Raw genomic sequence first — 13,258 nt, forward strand, 5'->3', positions numbered from 1 at the left:
TTTTCCTAAACCGAAAAAGAAAAATAATAGATTAACCGTCAAATCTTGGGCACACAAAATTTTATTTTATTTTCCCAGTTCTGGTTAAATCCATTTGTTTTTTTTGTAAAATTTTATTTTAATTTGAAATTTTTTAAAAATTATGTAGAGTTGATAATAAATTCATGTGTTTATGAAATTTTTTCTATATTAACATAATAACACAAATGCATACCCTACACAAACACACCCGTAGTGAACCTTAGGGGTAAAATAATGGGATCAACTCTGATTCAAAAGTCATGTACATAAATAGTTTGTATTCATATTCAGATATTAATATGTGATATTTATATATTTAAATTTGAGTTCAAATTTAGATATCCGTGGACAAAAAAATATCCTCGTTGATGAGAAAAAAAAATAATGTACGAAAATGGAGCCGAATTTAGTTACCAAACCAAAGATTTTTATTTCCACGAGTTAAAAGCGATCCTCTAAATACCATCCAAAACCCCATCAATGGCAATCAAAATTCTTGACGCCAAGTCCTCGTCGTCTGTGGTTACTACAGTTCCTCCTCCCGTCTCTGCAACTTCCACCACCGCATTCTCAGGACTTGTAATGGATATCACTCTGCCCTTACCTTCTGATCCATTTTCGCCCATTTCGCGTTCTATCGATCCATCGATCCCCATTTTCGTCAGCGATTCCAGTAGCATTTCTGGATCTATCGAACCCCAGTGTTTTGTGGGCCGAGCCTGCGTGGAAGGATCGCGCTCCGACCCCACGAGTAATCTGTGTTTCCCGTTGTCCATAACTACCTCCCCTTCCAATCTTGCAATGTTGAGGTTTTCTTCACCTTTCGTTTTTTTCCATTTCAGGTTCGAGGCCAAGTCCATGGTCATCTCCACTTCTTCTCCATTGTCGGTGTTTTTTGGCAAATGTAAAGTCTTGTTCTCAGAGTAATCCAGGACTGCGTAAGGCTTCGCCTCCGGAAGGCTGATTCTCTGGCTGATGGTATCTGAGAGCTAAACCCCGAACGCAAAAAACGAGATTGTAGTCAGATAGATGAAAGAAGAGTGAAGCAGTGACGTGTAAGACAAGCAGGAGAGAATCCGTTACCAAAACTATCTTCGGCTGCAAAATTTTCAGGAGTGTTGGGAGTTTCTGCAGCCTACAAATGAAACACAATAACACACAATTGCCATCTGAAGAGTCCTAACTGTGAATCTGAGTACAATAACGATAAACCGCGCTGTGGGGACATAAATTATACACGGGAAACTTACTTTATTCCAGAAAGAAATGAGCATTGGAGAACTTTCATCGCCATCGGTCTGAAAGGCAGGAGCGCTAAACTAGCAGCTATCCCATCCTTCAATATATATCGTCAGTTTCAAATCCAGTCGGATAATCTGATGGACCTGAGGGGAAAATGAAAAGTGAAAATACCTCAAGGACAAGCAATGCTTTTGGATCTCCACACCAACGCCGGAGGATTTGTACAGAAGGACCAAGCCGCAAACTCCAATGAGGAGCAAATATAATGCACGGTTCCTGCCAGCTCATTCTGTTCCAACAACATAAGCTAAGCGTCAAATGAAAAGTCCAACAATGCTGCAGTAATACCCACAAGTCGAAATCGAAACATTACATCTCGACATGGAAAAAAACTAAGGGTAAGCAAAATAACTACACTGAACCCTATACCTAGAAAACCATCAGACTTGCAGTCACCTAACATGAGCTTCGAATATAAAATTAACTCCAAGACAAGAAAACCAAGATCTTATGTAACACTTACATTAAGTCGGGCGAGTAAATGGCAGGAAACAACAGGATCTTCCTGTCTTTTATGAACTTCGTATGACCAAACAATGGTTCTCCTGAAATAAACTGCCACATCAATCAGAAAGACACAAAACATAGTTTTTCCATTCATCACTTTATCTGATTCGCAGTTCAATTAAATGAGTATATGACAGAAGTATACATTATCCTGTCGTTGTTGGCACAGCCATTCTGGTACAGTGTTCATGTAAGCCAACAGCTCTTCCGCCACAGAAGATATTACATAGATTGGAACCTGAAGCGATAGATCATAAATTAGTGTGCTCCTGTCTCAAGAAAAAAACCACATTCTATTATTCAACAACTTCTCATCACTGTATTCTGAGTGTAAACGGTATCAGAAAGGAATTGAAACAAGGAGATGAAAGCAAAGACAAAAGTGACCTTTTGAGAAAATGATCCAAGAGAATTTGCTATCAGCTCGAGAAGCTGCAACACAGTCCCAATTCGACTAATTGTTATTAAAGTTGAACCACCAGCATTAGCAGAATCTGCAGCACACGAGCTTATGAAAGCTAGTTTCTCCATCTCCTCTAAATTCTCTTCATGGTTTGACAATGAATCAGCTAAATCGTCCTTGTTCTCATCACTGCTTAAAAGTGGAGAGTAAAACAACATCCTCAAACGTGAAACAAAAACCAAAACCATTTTTACGAAAATGTTAAACAAAAGTTCTAGAAGAGAATACCTGAGAGCTGATACACCATTACTGGTTGGGTCAACAGAACAATTATCATTCCCGTCGGTGGAATCTAGGCAGGAGAAATCCGAATAGAGTATCACATCACTCCCTTTCAGCCCATGATAGTCAAAATCCATTGTATGCTGTGAAAGAAATATGGACCCTGATACATAACTTATACTTCCTTTAGGTTCATTGATCAACCAATTGGAGGTACCGATATCTAGACCGGAACTAAGTGCCTTAATGATCAATGTCCCGTTGTAACATGCTTCTTCAGCAAACTTGACTGTTTGAATCTTCTTTACGCAATCCTTTATGTCATCAAAACTAAGGAGAAAAAGGATGCACGTAGATGGCAGAAGCGATCAGAGGAAGATAAAAATTAAACAGATACAGAAGCATGAGAAAAGGGAAAAAAATAATTTAACAAGCAAAGAAATATTACCTATACAAAGGCATCCAACAACCCAGGTCATTGCCATCCTCTCCGAAAGCTATATTATTAAGTAAAGGCGGTGCCTCTTCATGCTCTAACTGCGTTATCCACCAAGGAAAACTACAGTCCTGAGGTCCATAGAACTGTCTGAATTCCATGTGCATCAAGACAAGATCTTCCATCATAAGCTGGCCAATTTTCGCTGTTGCTTCAGTCACATATATCTGAATCAGTTAACAATTGAAACCCTTCAGCATGCCCAAAAACAACAAGCAAGCAGAGCAAAATCAATTGCGAGCTCAAAACTAAAAGTCTTGAAAACATTTACCTTGGCTGAAAACCCGGGGTTCTGCGTGAGGAATGGCAATCCTAGCATTCCCATTGGACTGGAGATCAGAACAATGTCAATGAAAGAAACATCCAACAAATGCAATGCGTTAACGGTTTTGTACCACGGCTCTGCACACACTAAATCGCTATGACTTGGCTGTTTATCGATGGCTCTCTGCCTCTTTTGAGCCGAATTTTCGGCCTCCAACGACATATTAGGACATTCAGAAACTTCATCAGCAGCATGAGAACAGGCATCATGCGGAATAGGAGAGAAGATTGTGATCGCTGAAAGGTCTAAAGGGCAATCAATCAATATACTGAAACCATATAGATTCAGCATATGACATGGTGGACACTGAAAGCCGTCTCCTTTTCTCAAACATGTCTGCAAGAAACACGAACTTACTCAAATTCTAACATCATCTCGTATAAGTAAAGAAAGAGACAGACTTCAGAAACTTTTAAGTAAAAGAAAGTAAGAAACTCACCAATTTCATGGACTTGAACAACAATCGAGCCTGTAAAAAATCCAACAACATCAACACTCCACAAATTTACAATTTACAATCGGAGATATGATTTAGAAATTTACAATTGCATGTAGAAATAGAATCAATGTTAAGGGGTCGAGACAGCGAAATCCGGGGAGAGAACATGACCAGATGACCCACGGCGGTGAAACCCTAAAGACCCAACCAAAAAACCGAAGCTCAATCCAGTAAAATCAGACCAGAAAACGGAACAGATCAAAAACAAGAAAGAGCCAAACGGTTGAACTTCAGCAAATCGGAGCAAGCCCTAACCCAACAAAAACTCGCAGAAAAAAAACCCTATTTGAACCCGAACCCAACAACGAAATCGCACACAAAGATACACAAAAGAGCAAAATGCTCGACAGCTCACTCGCAATTCTCGTCGGGGAAGGAAGAGATAAACCCAATAGATCCTTCTAGTTCGTCGGATATGAGTTTAGTTTCGGATAAACATCGATAGAATAGATCGTATTATTCACATAGGAATATGGTTTGATCGACTTAGGATTGATGATAGCGTTCTTCATGCATCTAGGGTTAACTTGAATAGATCGAAAGATTGACGAGTTACTCTGTAGGTAGTGAGTTGGTAGACCGGGAGGTGAATTCTCTATTCTTGTTGCTTGATGATTCCCGAATATAAGTACGATATCGTGATTCTCGCATGCTTAGCATATGCCCATACACGCGAATACGGTCCCGACACCCATGGTCATCTTTGCTTGATAGTTACACGTTTTTATTTGCTTTGTTATTTTACTTTCTTTTGAGTCCATACACTTCCATCATCATTACTTCCACTTGTTTGCTTTCGATTTAGCAATCGGTCCTTGCGTTTGACCCCGTGTTGCAATGATCCGTATCCTTGCGATGAGTTGTGAATCGGGTTATAAATTCTAGACTCGACACACGTATCAGAATGATAAACCGAGGTTGAGGAAGAGCGACGAAGCGGGGGCGGATACAGAAGAGGAAAAAGCTCTGAGAATTTGATGGTTCAAAAATGGTTGTAAGAGAGTTAGGCCTCGTGGCAGTTTTGGCAGTTTTGGAGTTTTTAGAATTAAAAAAAAAAAAAAACAATTTTAGTAAAAAAAATTAATGAAAAACAAAAGCTACCAAATATTATAAAATCCAAAAGTTAAAAACCAAAAATTAAAAATTAAAATTCAAAAACTAAAATCAAAAACTCAAAATAAAAATCATCTCCTTTCAAAACTTTAATTACCCACCTAGTTCGTAATAATATCACCGGTACATACCATCCGGTACATACCAGTGAAAATATAAGCTATTAAAATTTTTCGGATTAATAAATACGCGGTATTTAAACAAAATGATAAAAAATTTATTGAATTTTTTAAAAAATTACGTTTTTTTTTACATTTTTATCTCTAATCATTACTAGTTCTTATTTTAATTGTATATTAGCTATATATTAATCGTAATAAAATAAAAAAAAATAAAAATAAAAAAGATATTTCGAATTTTTTCAATCGAAAATTGGTATAAAAATTGAAAAAAAAATTATTTTTTTTTCTTAAAACGCGTATACCCGTGATTTGGATACCTTCATACGAGATCGGGTACTCGCGAGACCGGAACCCGTGATTCACTTAAAAAAATCTGTGCAGAATCATACCCGAGCATCAACAACAAGACTAAGATCGAGATTCGGCGATTCGAACAGAGAGATGGATTCGAACATCAACAACACAAACGAAAGGAGACGAGGCCAGACAAGGCAAAGTGGAACAGAGACGGAGGGAGTCGAAGGCGGCGAAAGAGGGAAACACCGAACAGATAGAGACAGAGACGAAAGGAGTCTCTGCGCCCGAGACGAGGTTAATGACGGGCTTGAGATACAGATGGCGAGACGAGAAGGAGACGGAGGGAGACAGAGACGGCGAGACGGAAAGGAGATGAACAGACAGACGAAGGTGGAGGGAGACACATACGACAAAGACGGACAGAGGCGACGGAGAGATGGTGAGACGGCGACGATGGCGGCGAAATCTATGGAGGAGGCAAACGGAGAGAAGAGAGAGAGATGTGAGATGTTAACGGCGCAATGTTGTGTGATATCAAAAATTAGGGTTAGGGTAGAAATTGGGTATTTTTGTATTTTTTTTTTTGGTAAAATAAAGGGTAGAAATTGTATTTTTGTATATTTATTAAAAATAAATGATATTTTTGGAATTTTTTAATATTACCGGTATCCGCGAGATAATCCGTCAGAAAAATTTTAAATCCGAACCCGGAACTCGGATTTTTCGTCTCACTAAACCCCATTATATAGATTTCGGGTATACGTGAGATAGAATATCCAGGTTGGTTGTGTTCAGTTACAGTGACAAATCCGACCCTGATGCGGATAATTCGTTCCAATTCTGAGAACTGAAACGGCACCGTTTTCAAGCCCCCGCGCTTCTTCGAACTCCCGCTCCCCAGGCTTGAGGCTCATTTTCCCGTCTCTCCTGTTTCATTGTTTTGTTAAGACAGCGAGGAGATTGGCCTCATGCTACCATTTGTTAAGACAACGAGGAGACTGGCCTCATGCTACTCTAAAAAGAAAGAGGTTAGATCAAATGTATCTCAATATTTGAGGGAGATTTCACTCATTTTCTATAAATAGAAAAAAAATGGATTTTGACCCTGATTGCTCTCCTTTTACAGGAAAAAAAAGGAGAAAACTTGATTATAGATTTTGAAGTTTCGACTAGAAGACGAACATCAGAGATATTTTATTGATAGGTGATTGTTATTCTCTTAGATTCTTTCAGTTCGGATCGTAAATCAATGTATTTTTTCTCTCTAGCGCGATTCCTAATTTCTGTTTGAAGCATTGAATCTCTGGTTCTGTCGCCTGCCTATTTGGTTTTCTCGTAGAAATGACTTGAGATTGTCGTCATCATGCTTTGATCCCCAATTACCATATCCAGACATTGATTTTGATATCTATTCTGCTAGGGTTTAGGCCAAATTCCGATGTGAACAGCTCAGAAATGGGGTTGTGAAACTTATAATGTGTTTTGTAGCGTCATATTTGGATGTTTTTGTGATTTAGCCGCTCTTCAATAGTTTAATCAGCAATCTATAGTCATGGGTATTTGACTGTACTTTACTGTGATTGCCCTGAGATGAAGGGGAAGCAAACTATGTTATAGTTTTTTTTCTCTCTTTTTTGTTTAGGGACAAAAATGTGTCTCTAACCTTATTTTTCACAGTTTGCTGCAGTTACAGCAATGGCTTCACTTGAATCTCCTAGAGAATACAGAGAGTGGCAGTGGGACAGGAAGCCTGACCAGCTGAAAGTCAAGGAAAGCAAGTCAGAATCTGAGAGGCTCAAGATTATATATGATGAAAAGGTTGGAGGAATTTCCCAATGATATAATGACAGATAAATGAATGTGATTCAGTTTGGTTAAAGATTGTTCTTGATTTTTTTTTTGGTAATGGAGATTGTTCTTGATTTATTTGAGCTTTAGAGCCTTTCCGTGTCACTTGTGCTCCGTCTTGCCTTTCAAAGCCTCGGAGTCGTTTATGGAGATCTAGGAACATCTCCTTTGTATGTTTTCCAAAGCACATTTACCGATGGGATCAAGAACAAGGAAGACGTGATCGGAGCTCTGTCATTTATCATATACTCTCTCACGTTTATACCGCTGATGAAATACGTATTCATTGTCTGTAGAGCCAATGATAGAGGTCAAGGTACAATGAAAATTCTACCCGATGCCCTTCCCTACTCATATGCTCTTGTGATATTGTGCCTGATAGCTCTTTTTTCGGTGTTGAAGGTGGAACTTTCGCGCTATATTCTCTACTATGTCGCCACGCAAGTATAGGGGATATACATGTTCATGACCAAACTGATGAGAAGCTAACAACTTACAGCCGTTCTAGTTATGATGGGCGATCATTTGCTGCAAGAACAAAGAAATGGTTAGAGAAAAATTCGACAAGAAAACATCTAGTTCTTGTTCTAGTCCTTGTTGGGTCTTGTATGGTGATCGGAGACGGGATTCTTACTCCAGCTATATCAGGTATATTTATATGTAAGTATATATGTATATGTATATCTCAGTGAATCATCTTTACTTATCATTGATAAGACCTCCTCTAAAGATTTAGCCCACAGCTGTTGAACAAATACCGAGTAAAGAATAGAATGCTCAAAGTTCCAAATTCAGCTTCTAATGTGAATATAATTGTTAAGCAATGGAACTGCTTTGACAGTACTGGCAGCTGTTGGCGGGTTAAAAACAGAATTCGCCAAGATACCTGAAGGTAAATAACCCAATCCGTAAGAGAATTTTGTTTTTTCAGTACCTAAGAACATTATTGAATGGTATTATACTGCTCTTTGTGCGTAGAGGCGGTTGTGGTTATTGCATCTGTAATAATAGTAGCCTTGTTCAGCATCCAGTATCTCGGGACAGACAAAGTTGGCTGGATTTTTGCACCCATTCTTTTCGTGTGGTTCCTTCTCCTAAGCGGCATCGGTATCTTCAACATTGTTAGATATGATAAGAGCGTTGTCAAAGCCTTTTCACCCATTTACATGTACCGATACCTCAAAAGGGGAGGCACGCAGAATTTCACATCTCTTGGCGGTATTATGCTCAGCATCACTGGTAAATCTTTCTGGCTTTCGATGGATTTTCTGATCAACCTATATAAAGCTCGTTGAAGGTTTAAGTGATGGGATCATTGCAGGAACTGAGGCTCTCTTTGCTGATCTCTCCAACTTCTCTGTCTCAGCCATTCAGATTGCCTTTACGACTATTGTTTTCCCGTCTCTCCTCCTTTCCTACATTGGACAAGCTGCCTACCTTATGGAATATCCCGAACAAATCTCAAACTTATTTTATAGTTCAATTCCAGGTTTAACTCTGCTTCTTGGTTGCTTCTTAGTTGTCTTTGGAATTGGTTCTTAGTTAGATATATTTACTCATAACTAATAAGTAATAAGAAATTTTTCACTTTGGGAAATATCTTGTTCATTTTGAAATCTAAGCAAGTTGGCAAAAATCTGAAATATTCAGCCTTCATGAACATCATGCATGATATTTCCATCGTTCTACGTGCATTTTAGATTCGTTATGGTTTCGAGTGAAAATTCCAGACTGTTTCATTGTTTCGTAGATATCATATACTGGCCAATGCTCGTTCTTGCAACTGCTGCCGCAAGTGTAGCAAGTCAAGCCACCATAACCGCCACGTTCTCCCTAATCAAACAAGCTGTTGCCCTCGGATGTTTCCCGAGGGTCAAAGTTGTGCACACTTCAAAAAAGTTCCTTCATCAGATTTACATCCCTGACATCAACTGGATCCTTATGATTCTCTGTGTTGCCGTAACAGCTGGATTCAAAAACCAGATTCAAATCGGGAACGCATCCGGTCGGTTGGTCGAAATCTATCATTTTAAGCATATTTTCTTGGATCTTGGAGTTTTAAAGAACCTGCGTAGAACTAAACTTTAAAGGGGAAATACCCCATTTTCCTTTCTCTTTTTCCATTGCAGGAACTGCGGTTGTGATAGTTATGCTTGTGACAACATTTCTCATGATCTTGATCATGTTGCTTGTGTGGAACTGGCATTGGCTCATCGTCTTGATCTTCACCATTGTTTCCTTAGCTATAGAAATCACTTACTTCTCAGCAGTTTTATTTAAGCTCAACCAAGGTGGATGGGTTCCACTGGCCATAGCAGCCGGCCTCTTCGTCATCATGTGGGTTTGGCGTTATGGCACACTCAAACGTTACGAGTTTGAGAGGCATAGTGAGATCTCAATGGGTTGGATCCTCGGGTTAGGTCCTAGTTTAGGACTAACCCGGGTTCCCGGCATTGGTCTACTCTACACTGAACTATCCAGCGGTATTCCACACATTTTCACTCATTTAATCACAAATCTACCCGCCATCCACTCGGTTGTGATCTTTGTCTGCGTAAGATACGTCCCAGTCTATACCGTCCCAGAAGGCGAGCGGTTCTTGGTTACCAGAGTTGGCCCCAATGATTTCCACATGTTCCGTTGCGTTGCCAGGTAACAGAATAAGCTGGTAACCCATGAAAATTTGACCAAACCAGATCATCAGTTAACATGTAGCATTTATGTCGTGCATCTGTGTTCAATCAAGAAATAAGCTTTTAATAGATAACTTGTTTAAAACAGGTATGGCTACAAAGACCTGCACAGAAAAGACGACGAGTTTGAGGAAAAGCTCTTTGAGAGTCTCTTCAGGTTAGTCCGGTTAGAAAGCCTTATGCAATCATGTGGCTCAGACATCGAACAGTATTCGGACATTCTGGAAGATGTTTCAGTCGGTGAAGGTGTCCCGACAGTTGCTTCATTAGAGAGTTCTATAGTTCCGGTGGACACACCGACATACTCTCAGGGCAAAACAGATGTAGTTGACGACGAGGCTGAGTTCTTGGCACGGTGTAGAGAAGCCGGAGTTGTGCATATTCTTGGGAATTCGGTAGTGACAGCTCGAAGAAACTCAAACATCTTCAACAAGATTGCTATCAATTATCTGTATTCTTTTCTGAGGAAGGTTTGTAGAGACAACAGTGCAATGTTCTATATTCCTCATGAGAGTCTTCTTAATGTTGGACAAGTTGTTCATGTCTAACAAGTAACAAAAAGTTTGGTTCTTTCTCCTTCTTCCCCCCCTTCCTAAACTATGTACCATGGATACAAGTTTTGGTAATGTAATCAGCGTTAATGTTAACTAGGAACAATAAATACTCAGTATATGTAACAATTCATATAAGAAAAAACAAGAATACTTCATCAGAGATCCTTATATACCATTCACATTACATTAGCATTAAAATGTACTTTAACTACTTACTCTAAACATGTCGCCTAAACACAAGTTTCTGTTTTGACATCATACTTGAGAAATAAACTGAGATATCCAAACAGACTCACGGAACAAGCTGTCTCTCTGGGGCCAATCTAAGTTCAAGCTTAGCAGATTTGTTGAGAAGATAACTTAACTCTACAACATAACTTTGTAAGGGACCAGCAATGGTAGAGTGAGACCCTACTTCCCCGACTTCCTCTTTGGCTTCCTTCTTTGTTAAAGCTCCATAAAATAACTTAGCAGCGTCTTCTGTTGAAAGGGTGTGCACGGACTCGTGCAATTTCTGAAATTTCTCTTTCGTTTCTCGTTCATCAGTCAACTTTTCTCTCAGATCATCTGGAAGAAAGGCCTGCGCACTGCATAGTGTAAAAAGGAACAAATGGATTAACCAGAAAGGGAAAATGTTTCATACAACTCCATTACAAGAAAACATATCTCAGGTTTACAGTGTATCACCTAGAAATACCTCTAACAAGACCAAACTTGTAGCCAGCAAGAATAGATCGCTTAAAGCCGATGTTAAATCCCTCCTGTGCAGCAGCTTCTTTCCCAGCAATAATCCCGTCACGGTATCCAATCTGGGATTATTATTATTATTATTATTATTATTTGCCAAAATGCAAGTGATGAAAGGTTGATCACAATCAAAAAGGCAAATATGCAGAGGAAAACACCAGCTAAATTGGAACCGCATGGAATTGCTCACGCCTTCTCTCCCATTCCCTGTCCAAGGATGCTCTATTTGATTCTTCATCTGAACTTCCCCATAAAGATCCATCGTCATTTCCAAAATCGTAACCATCCGCACCTAAATGGAAAAGGACAATTCGTGTCAGTATCAGTAAGACGATTAGCTTTTCTGCAGGAAACAAATCTCAAGAACACAAAACGAAGTATGTGCTCTCCAAACCCTGAAATCATTGACGACAATATGGCAACACAGATTCATAACCGTGAACTTATATCAGAAATCTCTAGCCATGAGACATTGAACCTTAATACAACATATGAACACAGTAGTAAAGATTTCCTGTCCGTAGGATCAAAAGTACAAAACTTTATCATCAATGAGCATAAACCAAGCTATAAGAAGATAAAGCCAATAGAACACTGCATCAAAAACCCATTGTATACCATGTGAAGCTGAGTCTAAACCAGGCTTCGAAAGCTGGAAGCTTTCTCCATACAGCTCTTCAGTAAGTAATACCTTCGTATCTGTGAACACAACCATCATCAGCCAGCAATAAAGTGATCTAATCAATCCTTGTAGGAAAAAAGGCATGGCTCAGGCATTTCATCAAACACTTGGCGCGCAGCTTTGGATACACAGAAAAGAAGAACAGAGACCCGCCGAATAAACCAAGAAAAACAATTATTTCACCATGTCTGAAGACAATGAGAACAGCTTAATCAAACAGAAAATCAGACTGAAACTAGAAGAGCACGAGCACGAGCCTTTCCGTGGCTCCATCTCTCGCCCTGGCGGTTCGCAATTAAAGCATAATAAAAACATAATTCAAATAACTAGTACTACAAAATTTCTGGACTTTTTGGTATAATAACTCTCGAACCAATTGAACCGGGTCCGACCCGGCCCATTGGATCTTTCGGTTATATGTGTCCCTCAAGAAAATCTCGCTTCTTGTTTTGAAATTTATCTCTCCTTGTCCCCACCCAGAAGAGCATCTCTCGGAGAGATTCTCTCCCGTTCTGCGATTCTCCTGCAGCGGTTATAGAGTGAAACGGAGATTGAATTTCCACCGGCATCCGAATCGTTCATAGGTTTGAACGTCTAGCTTGTGAATTTTCTGGGTTTCTGTCCAGATTCCCTTTTCCATTTCCGTAATCTGGAATTTCATTTGAATTTCGTGTGTATATTGTTGACTTAGGGTTTCTATTAAGTAATTGAATCTCCAATTCTTGTGTTGATGATGATTAGTTTCACTGTTCCAAGTTTCAGCTCTCTGAAATTCCCGAATTTACAAGTGATAGCTCTTCGATTCCGATTCAACAGCTTCATAAAAGTTGTTTTGCTTCAAGTTCGGTCGTAGATGGGTTTTGCTTGCTGTAATTTGCTCTTGAACAATATAGAATTCCTACCCGATTGGAAGATGCATTTGAATTTTCCTTTTATTCTTTTTATTGTGTTAATTATTGAAAATTCTGTGATTCATAACTTGTCATGGTGTCTGTTCATAAGCATCTAGCTGTGTTCTGGTCCGAGGAAATTGAATCATGTTGTCTGAAGTATCCTTTTCATCCATGGTGTCTCTTCATAAGCACCTATCTGTGTGTATTTTTGGCCCTAGGGAATTGAAACTCTCGTTTTTAAAACCCTAATTTCTCGATTCTTAGGAGCATGAACAATGAGACGTGTGGTGAGGATATCCTGCACGGACCCAGAGGCCACGGATTCATCCAGCGAGGAAGATGAGTGTGGATCAGCGCCTGCACGTTCCCGTGGCAAGAAGCTTGTCAAGAAGATTGTCATCGACCCTTCTGATTCATCGGGAGGCCCTAAAGCTTGCAAGGCTCGGACCAGCTTCAAGATCAGGATCCCCTCGG

The 13,258-nt window shown here is 39.5% G+C and overlaps 4 protein-coding genes across 16 annotated transcripts in view; 2 read left to right on the forward strand and 2 right to left on the reverse strand.

Moving 5' to 3' along the window:
- Nucleotides 1–321: 321 nt before the first annotated feature.
- On the reverse strand, nt 322–5,968 carry LOC104826716 (integrator complex subunit 9 homolog). 11 transcript variants are annotated; one of them, XM_019204132.1, is made up of 14 exons: nt 4,761–4,784; nt 4,191–4,249; nt 3,880–3,970; nt 3,776–3,805; nt 3,283–3,672; nt 2,964–3,178; nt 2,522–2,845; nt 2,218–2,422; nt 1,976–2,068; nt 1,787–1,878; nt 1,435–1,552; nt 1,272–1,357; nt 1,105–1,156; nt 322–1,010 (listed from the first exon to the last, which is right to left on the reverse strand). In XM_019204132.1, exons 4-14 carry the CDS (start codon nt 3,782–3,784, stop codon nt 477–479), a joined length of 2,118 nt encoding a protein of 705 aa, XP_019059677.1. In that variant the 5' UTR covers nt 3,785–3,805; nt 3,880–3,970; nt 4,191–4,249; nt 4,761–4,784; the 3' UTR covers nt 322–476. The 11 variants fall into 11 exon arrangements, with proteins under 11 accessions (XP_019059677.1, XP_010557852.1, XP_010557849.1 ...); XM_010559550.1 differs by lacking the exons at nt 4,191–4,249; nt 4,761–4,784 and adding an exon at nt 5,776–5,968; XM_010559546.2 differs by lacking the exon at nt 3,880–3,970 and having other exon boundaries at nt 355–1,010; nt 4,761–4,900.
- A 172-nt stretch (nt 5,969–6,140) lies between these two features.
- LOC104826718 (potassium transporter 11-like) lies at nt 6,141–10,480 on the forward strand. Its single transcript, XM_010559551.2, has 11 exons — nt 6,141–6,395; nt 6,494–6,571; nt 7,045–7,185; nt 7,306–7,531; nt 7,618–7,863; nt 8,057–8,107; nt 8,194–8,454; nt 8,537–8,704; nt 8,966–9,220; nt 9,345–9,867; nt 9,997–10,480. Exons 3-11 carry the CDS (start codon nt 7,063–7,065, stop codon nt 10,454–10,456), a joined length of 2,313 nt encoding a protein of 770 aa, XP_010557853.1. The 5' UTR covers nt 6,141–6,395; nt 6,494–6,571; nt 7,045–7,062; the 3' UTR covers nt 10,457–10,480.
- Nucleotides 10,481–10,594: 114 nt separating this feature from the next.
- LOC104826719 lies at nt 10,595–12,201 on the reverse strand. 2 transcript variants are annotated; one of them, XR_773839.1, is made up of 4 exons: nt 11,828–12,201; nt 11,368–11,501; nt 11,160–11,271; nt 10,595–11,049 (listed from the first exon to the last, which is right to left on the reverse strand). XR_773839.1 is itself a non-coding variant. In XM_010559553.1 (4 exons), the coding sequence occupies exons 1-4, from the start codon at nt 11,973–11,975 to the stop codon at nt 10,755–10,757; spliced, it is 684 nt and encodes a 227-aa protein (XP_010557855.1). In that variant the 5' UTR covers nt 11,976–12,201; the 3' UTR covers nt 10,595–10,754. The 2 variants fall into 2 exon arrangements, 1 of the variants encoding a protein (XP_010557855.1); XM_010559553.1 differs by having other exon boundaries at nt 11,150–11,271; nt 11,383–11,501.
- A 145-nt stretch (nt 12,202–12,346) lies between these two features.
- Nucleotides 12,347–13,258, forward strand: part of LOC104826720 (ethylene-responsive transcription factor ERF070-like) — a 1,794-nt gene continuing 882 nt past the window's right edge. Inside the window, exons 1-2 of one of the 2 annotated variants that reach the window (XM_019204064.1) lie at nt 12,347–12,475; nt 13,049–13,258. In XM_019204064.1, coding sequence (XP_019059609.1) covers nt 13,060–13,258 — 199 coding nt within the window. In that variant the 5' untranslated portion in view covers nt 12,347–12,475; nt 13,049–13,059. The remainder of the gene's footprint in view (nt 12,476–13,048) is intronic. The other variant, XM_010559554.1, reaches the window with a different exon arrangement.

This window comes from Tarenaya hassleriana, unplaced genomic scaffold, assembly GCF_000463585.1.
Source record: "Tarenaya hassleriana unplaced genomic scaffold, ASM46358v1 Cleome5, whole genome shotgun sequence".
NCBI classification, from domain to species: domain Eukaryota; kingdom Viridiplantae; phylum Streptophyta; class Magnoliopsida; order Brassicales; family Cleomaceae; genus Tarenaya; species Tarenaya hassleriana.